Raw genomic sequence first — 19,908 nt, 5'->3', positions numbered from 1 at the left:
CTCTAGCTCATGTCAATATACTGAGCGCTTCTCTATTCCTATAATAAGCAGCTGGCCTTGATCTCGACTCAACGTAGCATGACAGTCGTCTCAAGACCCAGGCCCACGCGGCCGAATGCGCACCGCAGCATCTCCCTCCAGCCAAGGGCTTCCCACCTTGGTAAAATCGAGTCGCGACAAATCGGCGGCGGCTCCATCACGACCCCACTCCATTTCATAATTCATCAAGAGCGCGGCGAGAAATTCGCGCGCCATGATGGCGGCAAAGTTTTCACCCGGGCAACGATGGTTTCCTGCGCCGAACTGCAGGAAGGCCCCTTCCTTAGGGCCGTTCCATGGATCAAGTCGGCCGTCAGGGAGCAGCCATCGATGTGGCTGATACTCGTGCGGTTTCGGGTAAATGGTTGGGTCGTGGTGTGTCAGATACGGAGAGATGAGAACGACGGAGTTCTCCGGGACCGTATAGTCGCTCCCCTCGAGGCTAACGGGCCGTTTGGTGGCGCGGAACATATGCACCCCAGAGTACCGGCGACCTTCTTCACGAAGGCAAGCAAGCAGCGGTGCACATTGGTGAATATCGGGTGTGGTGGCCAGAGACTCTCGAATTTCCTCTTGGTATACAGGATGACGGAGCAACTGTAATGGAAGTCAGGTCCAGCTTCCACAGCAGCCAATGTGGGAGGCTTACCTCGATAATCGTCCAGGCAATGCTGGCGACGGTGCTGGTGTGTGCCGCAAACATTAGTACCACATGGTGGGATGGATAATAGTCCGCCAGCTGGGCAGTTCGGGGATCGTTTAGCGTGTAGTTAATATAATCCAACGAGTCGCGCCAAACGTCCGATTCGAGCTGGCGAGCCGCCAGGCGTTCGCGGAAGATCTCGGCAAACCGATCTCGGGCTTTGGCTAACTGTCGTCCCGGTCGGTGTGGAACCCAGGATGGTAAAAGGAGGTTGAAGGGATGGCCCACGAGTGACTCCATCTGTTGAAGGAGGTGGTAGAGCTCGTCCACATGGTGGTCGTAGAAATCCTCGCCCATCATGCAGCGGACGATGACGCGATGCACAAACCGGGAGATGCTCTCGAATATCTCCACATCTGGCATACGTGACCAGTGCTGTAGAGACCGGTGGGCTTCTTCGCCCGCCAGTCTCGCGTAGCTCTGAAGCGCGGCACTTCGGTTGACGCCGCGGTTGATGGAGCCGAGGAGATTGCGGCCGTGGGTGAAATAGCCTGGATTGGCGGCCTTTTTGAGGAACATACCCTAGAGGAATAATGAGCACGAGGGAGACGAGCTGGAACAAGGGTAAAACTCTACTATGCCGCCAGAGAATGACCAAGTGTCCTCCTTCATTTCTAGGAAAACCCGATTCCATTTCTGGCCCCGAAGATAAAAGATCTGCTTCACGAGACAATCGACCCGAAAGATGGACCCGTACTTCTGTGTGGCTTGCTCGACAAACCGAACTGGGCTTGCTAAAAATGCTGAGATATCACCAAGGAAATTGGTTCCTCTATTAGCGCGGGGAGGCAATTTGTTGCTGGCACCACGAGACGACAAAAGCAGTACGGCGATTCCCAGAATCCCGAGCCATGCAGAGATGAAGCTCAGTGGGAAAGATTCGAAAAGGAGAGCCTCTAGCATTTTGGCTAACATAGACAATGAAGTGGGCTGAAGAACAGGACTTGTCGAGGTACAGTAGAACGGGGTAAAAAGGAAATCGTCGAGAAGGAAGAACAGGGATACATGAGCTGCCCATCACCTACGCACTCATCTTTGCCATGAGCACAGCGACCATGAAAACCATCTCCAGTACTTCCACCACTGGTTCAAACAAGACCCCAAAAATTGCTCTCCGCGGAGGACTGGAAGATCCGCTGGGAAAGGTTGCATTGGGGACGGTCCGGGTATCCCCAGTGCAACCCTAATCTCTCCCCAGTGCAACAGCACTTTTGCTCCGACATGCAACGACTACGCTGAGATACAAAGTACGTGAACTATATATCAACTTCCAGAGATTGTTAGACACATCTGCTGCGCATTGACAGCTAGATTCGGTGGTTTGGATGTCGCACATCGCAAACATGACGGGAACACTCACGGGAACTCCGTCAATACGGGAGGCACAACCTTCTTCGAATGAGGAAAAGGCTCCTTTTCCAACCCCAGCGGCGAGCATGGAAGAAGATGTCCATCCAAGATGGCGGCGGCCGTTGGTAGTGGTTGGGGGATTCCTCACCTACTTTTGCACCTATGGTCTGCTGTCTTCCTTCTCCCGCTAAGAATGAATGAACACTTACGGGCCGGACAGGCTTCATGAATGCATGGGGGACATTTCAATTCTATTATCATGAGGTGCTCCTGGTAGGCATGTCAAACAGTACACTTGCTTGGATTGGCGCTCTACAGGTCGGGGTCCCCCTCTTGCGTGCAGAGAACGACCGCGATGATTGATATTCAGATCTAGCTCTTCATCCTGTTGATCAGCGGGCTGGTGGTTGGGCCCCTGTACGACGCTTGGGGTGCCACACGCATTTTCGCCCCTGGTGCTGTCCTATACGTGGTGGCTATCATGTTCACCAGTGTATCGTCCCAGTATTACCAGCTCATTTTGACACAAGGGATACTGTTGGGTATCGGAACAGCCATGTTGTGCGTCAATCCCCTTTGCGCCGCCCAGTTGTATAGCGTTCTAATCGGCACTAGATTCTTTCCCACCATCACTGCCGTCTCTCAGTGGTATGGTCAGTCGCGCGGACTCGCTCTGGGTATTGTCGTGTCGGGGTCCTCCCTGGGTGGCATTTGCTGGCCGCTGATGCTCGAGCGACTGATCAGGCAGATCGGATTTCCATGGACCATGCGGACGGCTGGTTTTCTTTGCCTCGCGTTGCTGGCGCCCAGTGTCTTCCTGGTTGTTTCCCGGCCGCGCATCGTGAGAGAGCAGATGGACGACCAGCACAACTGTCCTCCGAAAGTGATCCCCAGTCTTTTTAAAGATCTACTGTATGTCACGTTTGTCGTTGGCATGTTCTTAGTTCAGTGGGGAATGTTTATCCCGTTCTTCTTTCTACCCACGTATGGCAGCTCGAACGGATTGGATACTGATGAGGCGAATAACCTTGTCTCTTACCTGAACGCTGGTTCCTTCGTGGGACGCATCGGCTCTGGTTACATGGCCGACCTTTACGGACGGTATGTATTCCCTCAATAGAAATAGTATCTTTGGATATGTTCAGAGCGTTGGCTGACTGGAATTCATTCCTGCATTGACTGTAGGCTGAACGTCACTTTCGGCTGTTCCGCCCTCTGCGCAGTGCTAGTCTTCTGTCTGCATGCCATGACTGGAAAGGGCTCGATAATTGCATTCTCGGTGCTTTACGGAATATTTTCTGGCGGACTTATCTCGCTGCAGGCCGCCTGCGTGTCACAAATCACGGCCGACACGCGGATCCTTGGACTCCGGATCGGCGCTATGATGGCTATTTGCTCATTTGCGTACGTGGTCAGGAACCCACAATTACTCACGAAGCTGGGCTGACAAGACTTCCGTAGTGGGCTGACTGGAAGCCCTATCGCGGGCGCTCTTATCTCGCACGATCATGGAGCTTACGGGGATATGATCAATTTCAGCGGAGTCGTCCTTTTAGCAGGTGCCATTGTCCTGGCCGGGGTGCGTGGTTTGGGTGCCCCCAGGGTAAAAGTGTTCTGAGGACGGTGAATCATTTACTGCTTGTAGTTTCTACAATGTTTCGTGTGGACGACTCTGCTTTGGCGCATGGGGCCATGTCAGTTTGTCGTGAATCCGTCCGCATACCCGGTATGGACGTTGGACTAAAGGTTAGGTGCGCGTACGATGTGTTATAACTCCCTGCAAAGTGGTGGTCTGTTCCTTTTGGTACAATGTGGGTTGAACCAGGTTGGAGATAGTGAAGCCGGTCAATATCAACGAAAGTTTAGTTTGAAATGCGCCTACAAGTTACTGCTCCATCTAAGAGTCCGTTAGGTCTGTGCTTGTAAAAGAACCAATGATTGACGGGTTGTACTGCCTAAGGGAATGGACAAACATTCTCTAGGGCACTCGTCCCCCTGGCGAAGAGAGGTGCACCCATCACACTGGACTAGTAAACTGAGAGAAAGGAGTCCATCGTCACTGTCAAGCTCATACTACACAATGAATAGTGTGTCATACACTGACTAGTCCGCGGATGCGAGCTGTGGGGTTGCCCTCATACTGCAGCATCTTCCATAGCAAGCAAGGGAGTGGGGTACTTGACTCCGCGGCGACTCAGTGAAATTCATTTCGAGTGGACCGTGGTTCGAGCAGTTCCATGGGATCCCATTCATGCCAAGCGTTCATACCGTGCATCGGAGCTTTCAACGTACTATTTATTCCTGTCACAAGCGTTCTCCGCGGCAGTTTATCTAGAGCATACGCTAGCCCACGGATATCCTCACTTTCAAGAAACTTGACCACGGCGACGGATCCTGGAACCTATCCCACCCGAATGCTGGACTTGGACTGTTTGAAAATTCTAGTTGGGAAGGTTGCAAGCCGACACCACGGGCTAGCTTTGCACCTCTACCCAACCCACCGCGGACGTTGCCATTTGAGCAAGGAGCGCGGACAGGATGGAATTTCGACAGCGTCAGTGGGTATGGGCGCACAGGACCTGGAATTGATCTGCCAGCAGGAATCGGCAATACAGGAGGATGCTTTACCCATGCGATGTGACGTTTCCCTCCGGGGCTTTGACAATAGGAACTTCTCGCCGTCTTCCACGGACCACGGAGAGCCCGAGAACGACCTAATCAGAAGCAGGCGGCGGAAATCAAGCTCACCATGCAGGCAAATAGGGGCGCCCAAGAGAAATGCTTATATATGACCAGAATCGTTGGATGTCGTTCGTATTTCCAAACAGCACAGCCTCACCACAAGTGACCGCACATCTAGAGACCGGTATACTCCTAACCGTCCTTGACGAACTCCAGAAGCTAGATCACGCTACGATCAAGTCAATATCCCCCAGTTGCAATTACCGCACGTATCACCACGTACCGCAATGTCTGCTTCACTTACCTCGAGTAGTTTACAGTCCTCATGGGCGAACTCGCCCAAGAGTGCGTCGCCTCCACGTACCTCTTCCTGGCCCAGTCCTGCTTCGTCTATAACGGGGCCTGATCCAGCGGTGATGGTTGGGTACGGCTGTCGCGTTGCGGGAGCGGACCGCCCAAGTAAGCTGTGGGACAATATCAACGCGCAAGTCGATATGCGCAAGGAGATTCCCGCCGATCGATTCAACATCAACAACTTCTACCATCCTGATGGCACCCACAAGGGCACTGTAAGACTCACGCCATGAGACCATCCACTCTCATATGTGCTCTTTCCTATTTACACATAATGCTGACCCTTATCCACAGACCAATTGCAAGTATGGTTATTTCCTCGACCAGGACATCGGGATGTTTGACCGCAGCTTTTTCCGCATCTCGCCCAAGGAGGCTGAGGCAATGGACCCACAGCAAAGACTGATGCTCGAAGTTGTCTATGAAGCGCTGGAGGATGCCGGAATCCCACTGGAGGACATCTGGGGCACCCGTACCTCAGTCTTCTGCGGCTCCTTCAGCAATGACTACAATGCCATGACTACGAAGGACCTGGAGTACTATCCAAAGTACGCCGTGACCGGGACTGGCAATGCAATCCTTGCCAACCGCATCTCGTATCTCTTTAACCTGCAGGGACCGAGCGTCACCATCGACACGGCGTGCTCCTCCTCTCTGGTGTCGTTCCACCTCGGCGCGGAGACTATCCGCAATGGCGAGAGCGATGTCTCCATCATTGTTGGATCTGCACTGCACTTCGACCCAAACATCTTTATCATGATGACCGACCTTGGTATGTTGTCACCGGAAGGACGGTGTCGTGCTTTTGATGCTCGTGGCCAAGGATATGTTCGTGGTGAAGGCATCTGCGCCGTCGTTCTCAAGCGTCAAAGCCAGGCAGAGCTGAATGGCGACCACATCCATGCCGTGGTACGCGCGTCGTCCATGAACCATGATGGTACTAAGTCCGGTATTACACTTCCTTCGAGCACTAGTCAGGAGGCCCTGATCCGAACTACGTATGCGAAAGCCGGCCTCGACCCAGCACACACTCCCTATGTGGAGGCTCATGGCACTGGCACGGCTCGTGGCGATCCCGCCGAAATGAGAGCTCTGCAAGCGGTCTTTAGCCCCGCGCATCGCAAAGAGCCATTATGGGTGGGTTCTGTGAAAACCAACATCGGACACACCGAGGGAGCGTCGGGTCTTGCGGGTATTATCAAATCAGCCATGGCGTTGGAACGTGGAATCATACCCCCCAACATGCTATTCAAATATCCAAACCCCGAGATAAAGTTCGAGGAGTGGAAGCTGCAGGTACCCACGGAAGCTACCGACTTTCCAAGCTGCCCAGATGGCACACGGCGTGCGAGTGTTAATTCCTTTGGCTATGGTGGAGCGAATGCTCACGTTATTCTGGAAGCATATCAGCCCATGCCGATGCTGACACCTCCCCCGGTTCTACCAGATGCCCTTGTCTCGGCCGTCAAGAATCGCCCATTTTTGATCCCTCTCACTTCACACACAGAGAAGGCGGGCAGCATCTGGGCCGACAAACTGGGCGGCTACATCAAGGAGCAACCGGGTAATGTGGCAGACCTGGCCTGTAGCCTCTCATCGCGCCGCTCGATCCACGCATACCGCTCCTTTGTTGTAGGAAAGTCTCGTGCAGAAATCGCTGAGCAGCTCAAAGGCCCGGCACCATGGACAAAGGCTGTTGAGACACCTCGCCCGAGATTGGGATTCGTCTTTACGGGGCAGGGCGCGCAGTGGTTTGCCATGGGACGCCAGCTGATTCAACACTCGCCCTTGTTCCAGCAGACATTGCAGCGCTGTGACAGAACACTGCACGCTTTGCCAGATGGGCCAGAATGGTCAATCATCGAAGAGCTTTCTCGTGATGAGGAACATTCGCGATTGACCGAGACCCGTCTCTCGCAGCCCATCTGCACGGCACTCCAGTTGGCTATCGTGGACCTCCTGCGCAGTTGGGGGATTGAGCCGACCTCCGCCGTTGGTCACTCTTCGGGTGAAATTGGTAGTGCGTACGCAACGGGTATCTTGTCGTTTGACAATGCGATGTACGCCGCCTACTACCGAGGTCTACACATGTCCAGTGGAGGAAATGGCGTTGCAAGCACTGATGGCGCCATGTTGGCTGTGGGGCGTGGACCGACAGAATTGACCAAGGAGCTGAAGGAGTATGAAGGCCAGGTCAGTCTTGCGGCGGTCAACAGCCCGTCTAGTGTCACCCTTTCTGGTGATGCTTTGGCCATCGACGCGCTGCAGACTCAGCTGGAAGAGCAGAGGGTGTTCACGCGGCGGCTCCAGGTGGCCCAGGCTTTCCATTCCCATCACATGTACCCTCTAGCACCGGCTTATACTGAAGCACTTAAGAGCTGTTCGGGCTTCAACGCTGCCGACTCAAAGGCACGGATGTTCTCCAGTGTCACTGGGCGCCTCGCAAATCCTAGCCAGATGGGTCCTGAGTACTGGGCTGCGAATATGACCGGCTGCGTCCGTTTCTGGGAGGCTCTCGTGGGGATTCTCGTGGATGAAGAGGAGGAGCAGAATGTGGATATCTTGGTGGAGATCGGTCCGCACCCAGCCTTGCGGGGCCCTTCTCGACAGATTATGAAATCTCTTGGTATGGACCTACCTTACCTGGGATCGTTGGCACGCAAGATGGCGGACTTTGACTGCCTTTTGACATTGGCCGGACAGCTCTTCCAGCACGGATATCCAGTGAATCTGGATGCGGTCAACAGCGACCACTTCCTTATTGAGCCAGATATCCCCTGCCAGGCACCAAACGGCAAATTCCTTGATGACATTCCCACATATGCTTGGGACCACGAGCGTTACTGGGCGGAAACCCGGCTGATCCGCGAGCACCGGCTGCGGCCGCATCGACACACCTTGCTGGGCGCCAAGCTGCCGGGCTGTGTGGAGCAGCGGCCTATTTGGCGCAACTATCTCCGCATTAAGGATGTTCCTTGGCTGGCAGACCATGTCATAGATGGGAAGATTCTCTTTCCCGCAGCTGGATATATCAGTATGGCGATTGAAGCCATGTGCAATGTGGGCGACGTCGGTGCTACCCCTGACAGTAGCGTCCTGCTCCGCAACATCACCATTAGCTCCGCCCTGGTTTTGGACAACAGTGATATGGGAACGGAGGTTCTTGTAGAGCTGCACGCCCCTATGACCTCAGCCAAATCCCGCTCGGGGACGTGGTACGAATTCACAATCTTCTCATATCAGGCCCGCCAAGGATGCGTCGAGCACTGCACTGGCCAGGTCTCCTTTGGTGACGAGCCGCCAGACTCGAAGGCCTACGAGAGTGTTCAGCAGCTCCTAAGCAAGAGCACTAGCAGCGCTCCAGCTAGTACATACTACCGACATTTGACGGAGTTTGGATTAGCGTACGGTGATCCATTCCAGCTGCTTTCCGGTCTTATTGAATCGGGACCCGGGTTTGCAGTCGGAGAGCTGGCATTTGAGCCGATGCAATATGCCACTCAAGCGGCCGATGTCACCGTAGCACATCCTACTTTGCTTGACGCCTCCTTCCACACGATCTTCCCGGCCATGGAAGCAACATTGCAAAGGCCCCTCGATGAAGCGTCGGTGCCTACATTCGTGCGGTCTGTGAGAGTTCATCCAAAGATGTTTGCGGTTAAGGATGCAACAGACACTCAACGCGTAACCGCTCGCACCTACACCACTCCCACTGGTCCCCGCACCGCTACAAATGATCTTCTTATCACTTCTGATCTGGGCGAGGAATTATTGACTTTCAAGGGGCTACAAGTGACTTCCCTAGGAAAGTCGAGTGGAGGTGAGAGCAACCGCTCGGTGTTTTTCCGCACACGATGGCAGCCAGCCTTTGACAGCCTACCGGCAAGTTCGCCGGTCCTACGCCAGGGGAATATCGCAAAGTTGATGGATATTTATACCCACCAGCACCCTGATGCGAAAATATTACACCTCACGGATAGTCTGGACCATACACGTGAAGTGCTCCGTTACATCGGAGGTGGAGCCAACCAACGACGGGCATTTGACACCATCACACCGGCGGGACCTGATGTTTTGTCAGTAGATGACATCGAAATGTTAGAAAATGAACGGCCAGGAAGGGTGAAGCTTGGAGAGATGGAGCCAGGCAAGTATGACCTAGTCATTGTGAGCCGGCCAGGACAGGACCCCAGTCATTGGGCGAAAGAGCACGGATATATCATTGCCGATGGCTGCCAGATCGATGATCCAGGGCTCAACCTCGTAGTTCAGGGCAACGGGGTGGGGGTTTGGAAGAAGAAGCAGCAGACTAATCCCGGTCCTCAATCAGGAGACTACTCAGTAGCTCTTGTGATGCCCGAGAGACCGTCTGACCGGACGTTGCAAATTGCCGCTCATATTGAAGGAGTTACTAAGAGTCACTCAATACAGCGTCTCACCTTGCGGGATTTGGCCGGTCAGGCCACCATATCAGCGCAGGATATTGTTGTTCTGACAAGTTTAGACGAGACCGTCCTCGACCCTGCGGCTCAAGATCCGACCCAGTTTGATGCAATTAGGACCCTTCTCATCCAGACCGACCTGAACATTATTTGGCTCCTCGAAGGAGCGACGGAGGGACCGTCAAAGCCTCTGAACGGCATGCTTGTTGGACTGACCCGAGTGGCCAAGTCCGAGAATCCGGACACTCGTATCGTCTCCTTCGATATAACACCAGGGCAAGCCGCCAGCACAATTGCCGCTGGGGTCACTCGCGCTTTAGACCCAGGATGCGGGGAAGACGAATTCTCGCTACGGGATGGTCTCCTCTATATTCCTCGGATTGAAAACGACGACAGCTTAAACTGCAAATTGCGTAATGGTGCAGGCTCGGGCCCGAAGATGGAGACTGTCACCAGCGAAAGACCCATTCGCCTCAGCATTGGCCAGGTTGGATTGGTTGATAGTCTTGTATGGGAAGATGATCCTGAGGTTCTTGACAGCGAGTTGGCGCCTGGTGATCTCGAAATCGAGGTCTGGGCGTCCGCTCTGAACTTCCGCGATGTTGCGGCAACCATGGGTATTATAGACGATTATAAGCTGGGCGATGAGTGTGCCGGCGTGGTCCTGCGGACTGGAAAGGATGTGAGCCCAGCAGACTTCAAGCCAGGGGACCGCGTGGTTGCCCTGAGACCGGGCTGGGGGCACATCGCTCCGTGGTCCGTCATCCCGCCTATCACTGTTCTCGGCTGGGTGAGATGCCCTTCGACCAGGCAGTTTCTCTTGGCTTAATCCTAGTGACGGCCTACTATTCTCTGATCGATGTCGCTCGTCTGAAGAAAGGGGAGTCCGTCCTGATCCATGGTGCCGCTGGTGGTGTTGGCCAGATGGCTGTCCAGGTCGCCCAGCTGTATGGTGCGAAGGTCATTGCCACGGTAGGATCCCAGATAAAGCGAGACCTCCTACGCAATCGATATGGAATCCCAGACGAGCAAATCCTTTGTTCACGGGATGATAGCTTCGTTGAAGGGATTATGCGCTTGACGGAGGGTAGAGGCGTGGACGTCGTTCTCAACAGTTTGTCTGGGAAACTCCTCCACGCATCCTGGAACATCGTCGCACCGTTCGGTCGATTTGTGGAAATCGGAAAACGGGACATTCACGAGAACTCCGCTCTCGAGATGGAGCCATTTCGTCGTAATGTGCTGTTTGCGTCGGTCGACCTGGTCACCGTTTATGCGAAGAATCCGGCCCTGGGAGCTCGACTCTCCCAGGAGTGCTATCAACTCGTCCACAACGGTAAAATCCAGCTCCCAGAGACCATCCTTACTCTGCCCTGGTCCAAGACTATTGATGGATTTCGGATGCTCCAGATGGGCAAGCACATCGGTAAAATTGTGTTCGAACGGCAAGAAGGCGACCTGGTGCCAGTGAGACCGTCGTCCCTTGGGAACAACAATCGTTTCCATTCAGACAAGACATACCTACTGGTCGGTGGCCTGGGAGGCCTTGGGAGGGCCTTGGCAGAGTGGCTCTACAAAAAGGGGGCGAGAAGCCTGGCGTTCCTCTCCAGATCCGGAGCTGCTCGGGACGAAGCTCGGGCTACCGTACAGTGGTTACAATCCCATGGTGTTGAGGTCGCCGTGTTCCGTGGTGATGTGACAAACTACGGCGACGTAGAGACATGTATCCAAGGAATATCCAATCTCGGGGGCGTCTTCCAAGCCGCCATGGTTCTTCAGGATGCACCACTGGAACGTATGACCCTGGATCAGTGGCAACGATGCACGAGGCCGAAAGTGATCGGAACCCACAATCTCCACCTTGCAACAGCTGGAAAGGAATTGGACTTCTTCGTCTGCTTCTCGTCCGGCTCGGCCTGCTATGGAGCCAAGGGGCAGGGCAATTACTCCGCCGCGAACATGTATCTCGACACATTGATGCGCCATCGTCGAGAATTGGGGCTTCCTGGTTCGACCATGAATTGTGGGCGCATCTCGGGTGTTGGTGTAGTGGCAGAAGACGCGGCACTGGAGAGGTTTATGGACCAACAGGGGTATGATCCCATCAACAAGTATGAGCTATTGGCTCAGATAGAAGAAGCTGTTTTCTCCGATCAAAGAACGATTATTTCGGATCGTGGGATCGACACGTTTCAGACCATCACCGGTATCTCCCTGAAGCAGAAGGACAGGTACTGGATTAAGAAGCCTCTGTTCCAGAATCTGTACAGAAATCATGACCAGAGCGATGACGGTGTTGCTCAATCTGGGGAGGTTAATCTTCCTAGTCTCCTCCGGCAGTTGCCAGATGACGAAAAACGAGCAGAAGCCCTGCTTCAGCAGTTCATCGGCAGGCTTGTTGTGGTGTTAGGACTGTCGGCCGAAAACATCGATGCCAGCAATCCGCTGTCTCTCTATGGCCTGGATTCTTTAGTAGGGGTCGAGCTACGAAACTGGTTCAATAAGTCGGTTGGGGTTGATATCGCCCTCTTCGATGTCCTAGGAGCCAGTTCCATCAAGGCTCTGATTGACCAGGCTGTCGCCCTATTCAGCGTCCAGGCCGCAGCGACGCAGTCAAGTGCCAGTGTAGATTCAACGGCCAACACCACCGGTGGCAGTTCCGGCCGTTCCAATGCCACTCGCACCCAATCCAAAACCAATTCGTCCGCAGTTGTTTCTATTCCCAAGGTAGACCCGGCTGCACCTCTACCGCTCTCCGCATATCAGAAACGCTTGTGGTTTGCCCACTGCTTTGCTGCGGACAAGTCTATACTCAACCTAGCGGTTCTGGTAGAACTCACCGGTAGACCAGACGAGCAGTGCATGCAGCAGGCCTTGCATGAGACGAAGCGCCGACACCCTATCCTGCGAACTCGCTATTACGAGGGAGATGAGCATGCGGAGCAGCATATGGTTGATATCTCTGATACAAAAATCGCATTCGAAGACCTGTCTCAAACAGCAAACCCACGGGGTTCTTTGAGCACCCTGATCACTAACCTGCAGAGGAAAGAGCTCGATATCGAGGCTGGTGAAGTCATAGACGTCACAGTAGCAAAGCTAGCAGCCAGCGAGTTTGTGATGATCAACATCATACATCACATTGCGACAGATCACGCTTGTACACGCCCACTGTTCGCACAGTTTGCGGCGTTGTATAACGCGATCCGTGAGCAGAGAGACCTTGTCACGGTTCCACCTCCCACAGTCACCTATGCCGACTTCACTAGTTGGCACCAGGACCACCTCACCTCAGCGTCAATGGTCCCGCACATCCAGTATTGGAAGGACACCCTTGCCGACATGCCCCAGTCCTCGAAGCTTTTGCCTTTTGCCAAAGCGGATCGGATGCCGGGTGACCAGTATGCCAGAGCGACCCACACCGGCTCGATAGATGCCAAGATGCTCAAGCGCATGAAGCGGATCTGCGCCCAGTCCGGTACCAGTGCCTTCCACTTCCTTCTCAGCGCGTTCAGGGCATTTCTCTATCGGTATACCGAGGAGACAGATCTAACCATTGTGATTTTTGACGGCAATCGCCCCCATGCGGAGGTCAGCGACACCCTGGGTTTCTTCGTCAACAATATCCCCATCCGGTGCCGCGGATCGCTGGACGGCGCTTTCGAAGCCCTTCTCAAGGCTACGGCGTCTTGTACTTTGGAAGCAATGACGCACAATGCAGTACCGTTCGATGTCATTGTCAGCGAAACGAACGCACCCAGGAGCACCAGCCATTTCCCAATTGGACAAGTGTCAGTTAACTACCGCATGCCAGAAGAAGCTGGGCCCTTCCGCACGCAGGACTTCGTGATGCGGCCGAATGGGCTACGCAATATCCCGACCCCGTTCGATCTCCAACTAGACGCGCAAGAAGGAACGGATAAGCAATTGGAGCTGTCCCTGGAGTTCTCCACCACCCTATACGCTGCGGATGATGTCGCTCGATTCTTCGACAACTTCTTGACCTTCATTACAAGCCTCATTCGGGATCATCGGCAGCCCATTGAAGAGGTTCCGCTCTGCGGTCCATTGGAAAGACAAAGGTTGGAATCCGGGTTTTGGAATACCGGTCTTCACCAGAATTCTTGGAAAGATGTCAGTATCTCCTCCCGAATTCTTGAAAAGGCACAGGCTCACCCCGACGCGATTGCCATTAGAACATCTGAAGGGGATGCCGTCACCTATGGAGAACTGGCCACGCGTGCCCGTCGCGTAGCATTCTCTCTCCAAGCTGCTCGAGTATCTCCTGGCCAATTTATTGGGGTTCTGACCGACCCTGGAATCGATACAGTGACAGCGATGCTCGGGATTCTGTTCAACCGCTGCGGCTATGTGCCCATGGACCCGACAATGCCGCTAGATCGGCTGGCATTTATCGCAGCGGATTCCAGGATCAATGTCGTTCTCTTCGATCCAGCCTCTACCAAGCTTGCGGCAGGACTCCAGTCCAAAGTTGTTGGGAACTTGCAAGCAATGAGTATCGATGAATCGGCATGGACCCCATTTGAAGCTGGTGTGCAACCCCAGCTCCCCACAGACCCATGCTACATGATTTATACCTCGGTAAGTCGCCCCTTAGCCTGGCCCGTTTACACCTACTGTGAGCCTTTGGTCTAATCTCCAACCTGCAGGGAAGCACGGGACACCCTAAAGGTGTTGTACTCTCCCATGAGAGCGTCCATGAAATGCTCGCAGCCATGCATGACAAGTTTGAGTTTGCCACGTCTGACCGGTTTTTGCAAAACGTTTCTCCAGCGTTTGATCTCTCTGTTGTCCAGATATTCTCAGCCCTGACAGCAGGCGCCCGACTCTGTATCGCTAGCCAACGCACACGGAAGGACCCAATCGCCCTTGGCGATTTTATGCGCAGCGAATCCGTATCAGTAACCTACTTCACACCCAGCTCACTAGCCCTGGTGCTAGAGCACAACCCGGATGCTCTGCGTGCCTGTTCACAGTATCGGATTTCTCTGTGCGCCGGCGAGTGGTTACCAACCCGTGTCGCAAGAGCCTTCCGAGACTCGGGCTGCCCGGCGACCTTGTACAACGGCTGGGGGCCTACAGAGACGGTCGTGCAAACCACCTTCCATCAGGTAACTTGGCCGGAGGATGATCGTCACAACATCCCAATCGGACACGCCATCGGCAACAATCGCCATTACGTTGTCGACCCCGCCATGAACCTGCTGCCGCCAGGCTTCACTGGAGAGATATGCATTGGGGGGCCTCAGGTCGCGCTCGGCTACCGCAACCGGTTTGAAGCCAACAAGAAAGAATTTAGCAGCAATCCATTTGCCTTGCCCAGTGACCACGACAAGGGATGGATCCGTCTATGCCGAACGGGTGACAGGGGACGCTTTCTGCCCGACGGCCAGCTCCAGTTTGTCGAACGTATCTCCGGCGACAAGCAGATTAAGCTGCGTGGCTACCGCATTGATTTAGGAGAAGTGGAGCATGTCCTTCACCAAGCCTCTCAGGCGCCCCAGGGGCAGGGGCTGGCGAACCTTGCTGTCGTCGCTCGTACCATCGGGGAGAACAACGCATCCTTGACGGATGACCGTCTGCTGATTGCATTCGTAACCACAAAGCAGCCTGTGCCACTGCCGGAACAGGAACGATACTCTTGGTGTCTAAATTTGGCTTCGCAGGGTCTCCTTCCCGAGTACATGATCCCAAGTGCGTATGTGTTTCTCGACGCGCTACCAATAACCAGCAACGGCAAAGTCGATCGGAAGCTCCTCGCCCAGTGCGACATGGATCCCACGTTCCCTTCCAATCCCAACTCAGCCGTCACTCATGGAGGAGCAGGTCAGCTATCCAGAGAGCAGGAACACCAAGACGCGATGGTGGCCGTCATTCAGATCTGGAAGGATATTCTCAAGATTGATCGACCTATTCTCGCTACGGATAATTTTTTCGAGCTGGGAGGTCAAAGCATTCTTCTCATGCGGGTTCAGTCAAAGTTACGACGCACACTCGGGGTTTCTCTTTCTCTGCCGGAAATGATCCGTACGCCCACTCCATCGCATATCGCTAATCTTCTCACAGGCGACTCGCGGGGGGCACAACTGAATAGCAGCGCGTCCGCTCCTGTGGGGGGTGTGAATTGGGAGGAAGAGTGCCGATTGCCGAATGAGGAGCAATACACGATTCCGTCGGGATGCCGCCGGCCTTCACGATCCTCCATCACTGATATTCTGTTAACCGGCTCGGAAAGTTTTAATGGCATCCACATGCTTGCTCACTTGCTTCTCCAAGATTCCCATACCATGATTCATGTCATCGGCACGCACGCCCCGCTCACTCACAACCAGCTGATCGCCTCCTTGCGTCATCATCGTCTCCTCCATCATCCGAATGCTCTCGAACAGGTTTCGTCGCGTGTGCACTGCGTGCCAGGCTCCCTCTCAGAGGCCCACTTGGGACTTTCTCACCACAGCTTTCAGGCCCTGGCGCGAAGGGTCCAGACGATCTATCACCTAGCCTCGGAAGTCTCGCTACTGAAGACGTATCAAAGCCTGAAGCGGATCAACACCACGTCTGCACTGACCCTGATTGAGTTCGCCCGGAGCGGCGGGCACTGCAGCGAGATCCACTATCTCTCGACTTGGAGCGTGCCACACTTGCAGTCGTGGAATCAGGCGAAACGCTCACGGCCCGAGATTGCCGTGGGTGAAACCGCCATCGGCCATTTTACGCCGCCGCCCACCAATCAATCAGGCTATTTTCAATCCCGCTGGGTCACTGAGATGCTTTTCACCCAAGCCTCCACACGTGGCTTCCCTATCACGATCTACCGGTCCTCCGCCGTGACTGAGGCCGCACATACGGGCGTTCCCGCACCCAAGGACGACTTGGTTCGTGCTCTGCTCGTCGATATGCTCCGTCATCGGGCAATCCCGAAGACACACACCACTCCCAATCCCTTCGTCATTGATTTCATCCCCGTGGACTATCTTGTGCACGCCCTCGGCCAGATTTCTCGCTCGGAAGAGGGTGATTGGGCATCGGGCTTACAAATCTATCACCTTGTCAACCCGTCCCCCCTTCCGCTCGATGAACTGCCCCAGTTGATGGGGAAGATTAGCGGCGACGGGATCACTGGCCGCAAGGTGGACTTGGACCAGTGGTTAGAGATCGTTGGACAGGGGGCTCACGAACAGGAGCAGCTCCGCTTGGAGACTTTGAAAGCGTATTTTGAGCTCGGGCACACAATGTTCCAGCTGTCGCGCACCAACACCGATGCCGTCCTGAAGAGAGATCACTTTATCGAATGCCCTGCAGTCAACGAGGAGTACCTATCGCATCTATGGAAGACCGATAATATGCGCTCGGCGATGCCGTTGAACTAAAGTTGCCTTGGAATGTGCCCGTTTGGATATAGCATCCCGGATGTTGTTCTTCTCTGCCTGAATATGAGCAGGAACAGAGCATGCTTCAGTGAAGCAGATGTATGCTAGAGGCGGAATGACAATAAAAAATGATTTATCATCTATGCAGGCTGCAATCCTAGGTAGTAAGGGCTAGATATCAGAATTGTAGGTGGCTATTTCCCAAATAGTTTATTCTGCTGTAATCCTAATATATTGTTCTATACAACTGCAAATATCTGGGATCCTCTAGTGCCAAGTATCGTTACAACTTACTAGTGTCCAGCGCCCCGAAAGCTCCTCTTACACTGGAATAGCCCTTACACTGATACCCATAACATCAGTCCATAATATCAGGAAGTTAAGGCCCTATGTCAGACGCCATTAGATGCTCTCAGATTCACAAAGTATATTGATCTGATTGAGGTACATTGTATTATGATACAGCTGAAGTTCTATTGCGTTGTATACTCAGGGAGTAGAAGCATTGCCGAGCTTATGTCTAGGCTCAAGGAGACGTAGGGCTATAATTGGCGCTCACAGGCCGGGGTGAGGTCTGAAAAAAAACGTGATAGATGTGAGCTTACGGATTACGCTCTTAAAGTTACCTACACGGTTGGCAGCTTAGTAGATAAAACGTGAGAGTAGTTTCACTGCAAATAAAGACCGGCAAAATATCCTTTTGAGAACGAATGTCAATACTATAGGATAATTACATGGTCTTTCAATTATCACTCTGCATCACACGCGCATTCCTCCGACAACGCTGACCGTTGAGAACAAATGCCCTCTACCCTTCTAGAAACCAGCCATTTTACCCTTGGGGGCCAACAACATCTGGCTATGGCCACGAGGATCATATCCATCGGCAGCGCCAAAGCTGCCGAGTCGTTGTTGAGCAGTGCCAGAGCCGTAGCCCGCAAGGGCCAAGGGCGAAGGGAAAGGGGTATAGTTTGCATCCGCAAGGCCGACTCTTATATATGATGATCCAGGGTCACCGAAATCCAGGATGATATATTTGTCGATCAGGAAAGTCTCACCAAAGTTCCCAATAACAAAGTCATCCCATCCAAGCGCACGGACGTTCAAGATCGAGTAGCCTGGGTCAACGGGATGAGGGACCACATAGTTATATGGATGGATCTTCCATTCACGGCTGGATGTACCGAATCTGTATTTGAGGGGTTTCAGCTTATCAATCGCGCTGTTGGGAAACTTGTAAAAGATCTGCTGCGCATTGTTGGGCTGCTCTAAAGGGCTAAGGTACGTTGGTACCGCATTCACCATGTCAATCAGCTTTTGGTATCCCTGTTGCGACACAGGGGCGCCACGGCCGTAGCTGGCATGGTCAAAGACTGCACCGGCGCTTTTATTCACAGCAAGCTCCTCGTCGCCAATTGCGAACCCGGAGAGCTCCACAGTCCAGTAGTTATACACAGGCGGCTGGTATATAAAATCAATATCATTGACCAGGGGGAACTTGATGATATTGTGCCATTCGATCTCACCATGCACAAGGTCGTCTCGGTACCCTCCCAGCGTCTGAATCCCGTCGTGCCCATCACAGGGGCTCTTATTGGTGCCATAGCAGTACAAGAATCCCGTTTGTGTGTTGTTCCAAGCACCGGCCTCATAAGCCTGGTAGAAAGGGGATTGGATCGATGCTATTGCTATGCGTTAATCACGAATATTGATTTTTGCGGTGTTAATCGTTTAATACACACCATTCTTCATATCGTCAGAAAACACGGGAGAGAATCCTAAGACGGCAGCAAAAGGGAACATGATCTGTCTGGCATCGAATTGCACATCGGATGCCTGAATGGTCGCCGTGAACTCGACGGGTCCAACTGTGACCACCTCTCGGGCGATGTCGGCATCAATGGGAAGCGTGCCGAAAAAGTGGTTTGGATTCCAATGAAGAGACCTTTCAGAAGGCAGTGGTTCGAAGGTATGAGAGGCTGACGGGTAGAAACGCTCTTGCAACGGATTCAGACATTTATCTCCATTACCCGTGGGGTCTCCATAGCAGGTGGTAGTAACCACAAAATGCCCGATCCAGGTCCAGTCCACGAAAGCACTAAGGTCTTGTGCCGGTAACCCCATAGATATACTGGTCGTAAAGCCTGGTGGGGTCCAGTCAAGTGGCATGTCGTACGTCGTGTAGGTGGCCGACTCCGTAGTTAAGGGAGCCGCAGCCGTAAGAGACACGGCTGCCATAAAGGCCATGCCAATATCCCTGAACTGAGAGGGGATGGTCATGATGGATTGCAAAAGGGCCTGACGCGCTTCTGACCGACCAATCGTGGCTAGATGGCTTCGCTGAAGTGCGTCCGTTATTGTGTTTCGCCCTCTCAGACTGATGTTTCGGAGAGTCAATGGATAGTGGCACTACACCATCCATAAATACCTCTGCATCCCCGTTCAATCGCACACTCGATGAGTCGTTGATACAATGATGGGATGATGACAGATTAGCTTCCCCATGTCACATCAAGGATCTAGACTCACTGGCGAAGTGACATGAACCGCGAGAGTTGGCCATTCGGAACCCCTCGCCGCGGAGTACATGCAGCACTGTTATGGGTACACGACACGTTCAGCGCGGTCAATGACGATACGATCCCTTAGCCATCATCCCATCATGGGCCTTCGATGGAACGGTCCCGCGGCCCCACGGAGAATGACAATGCGGGTCCCGCGGGACTCCAAGATCCCGCCCAAACTTCAGAATACTACCTAGTCCCCGGCAGTTCAATTGACACAGGGACTTGCGCCTGAGGATTCGCTGAAAGAGCCATTGTCGCCTATCATATCATTCAAACTCGCAGGTCTCGACTACCTCTTGAGCGAGAAGAAAGAAGCAGGTCGTCGACTGAAACAGCTAGGGTAGAATGTTGACTGTGAAGTTGTAGCAGGGGCTCCCCAT

At 53.6% G+C, this 19,908-nt stretch overlaps 4 protein-coding genes across 4 annotated transcripts; 2 read left to right on the top strand and 2 right to left on the bottom strand.

The window, feature by feature from the left end:
- Nucleotides 1-90: 90 nt before the first annotated feature.
- ABOM_007792 (cytochrome P450) lies at nt 91-1,645 on the bottom strand (the record flags this gene model as incomplete). The annotated part of the gene is made up of 3 exons (XM_022534921.1): nt 91-636; nt 689-1,264; nt 1,319-1,645. The coding sequence occupies 3 exons, from the start codon at nt 1,643-1,645 to the stop codon at nt 91-93; spliced, it is 1,449 nt and encodes a 482-aa protein (XP_022387759.1).
- Nucleotides 1,646-2,085: 440 nt separating this feature from the next.
- On the top strand, nt 2,086-3,710 carry ABOM_007791 (monocarboxylate transporter; the record flags this gene model as incomplete). Its single annotated transcript, XM_022534920.1, has 6 exons — nt 2,086-2,257; nt 2,313-2,410; nt 2,469-2,653; nt 2,708-3,193; nt 3,278-3,496; nt 3,554-3,710. The coding sequence occupies 6 exons, from the start codon at nt 2,086-2,088 to the stop codon at nt 3,708-3,710; spliced, it is 1,317 nt and encodes a 438-aa protein (XP_022387762.1).
- A 1,351-nt stretch (nt 3,711-5,061) lies between these two features.
- On the top strand, nt 5,062-16,961 carry ABOM_007790 (uncharacterized protein; the record flags this gene model as incomplete). Its single annotated transcript, XM_022534919.1, has 4 exons — nt 5,062-5,343; nt 5,423-10,360; nt 10,447-14,172; nt 14,241-16,961. The coding sequence occupies 4 exons, from the start codon at nt 5,062-5,064 to the stop codon at nt 16,959-16,961; spliced, it is 11,667 nt and encodes a 3,888-aa protein (XP_022387761.1).
- Nucleotides 16,962-17,777: 816 nt separating this feature from the next.
- ABOM_007789 (uncharacterized protein) lies at nt 17,778-19,241 on the bottom strand (the record flags this gene model as incomplete). The annotated part of the gene is made up of 2 exons (XM_022534918.1): nt 17,778-18,643; nt 18,704-19,241. 2 exons carry the CDS (start codon nt 19,239-19,241, stop codon nt 17,778-17,780), a joined length of 1,404 nt encoding a protein of 467 aa, XP_022387738.1.
- Between the last annotated feature and the right edge of the window lie 667 nt (nt 19,242-19,908).

This window comes from Aspergillus bombycis (assembly GCF_001792695.1).
Source record: "Aspergillus bombycis strain NRRL26010 chromosome Unknown contig00061, whole genome shotgun sequence".
In the NCBI taxonomy this organism is placed as follows: Eukaryota; Fungi; Ascomycota; class Eurotiomycetes; order Eurotiales; family Aspergillaceae; genus Aspergillus; species Aspergillus bombycis.
Note: the sequence above shows the minus strand (reverse complement) of the source record. Positions and strands in the feature narration are given on the sequence as shown.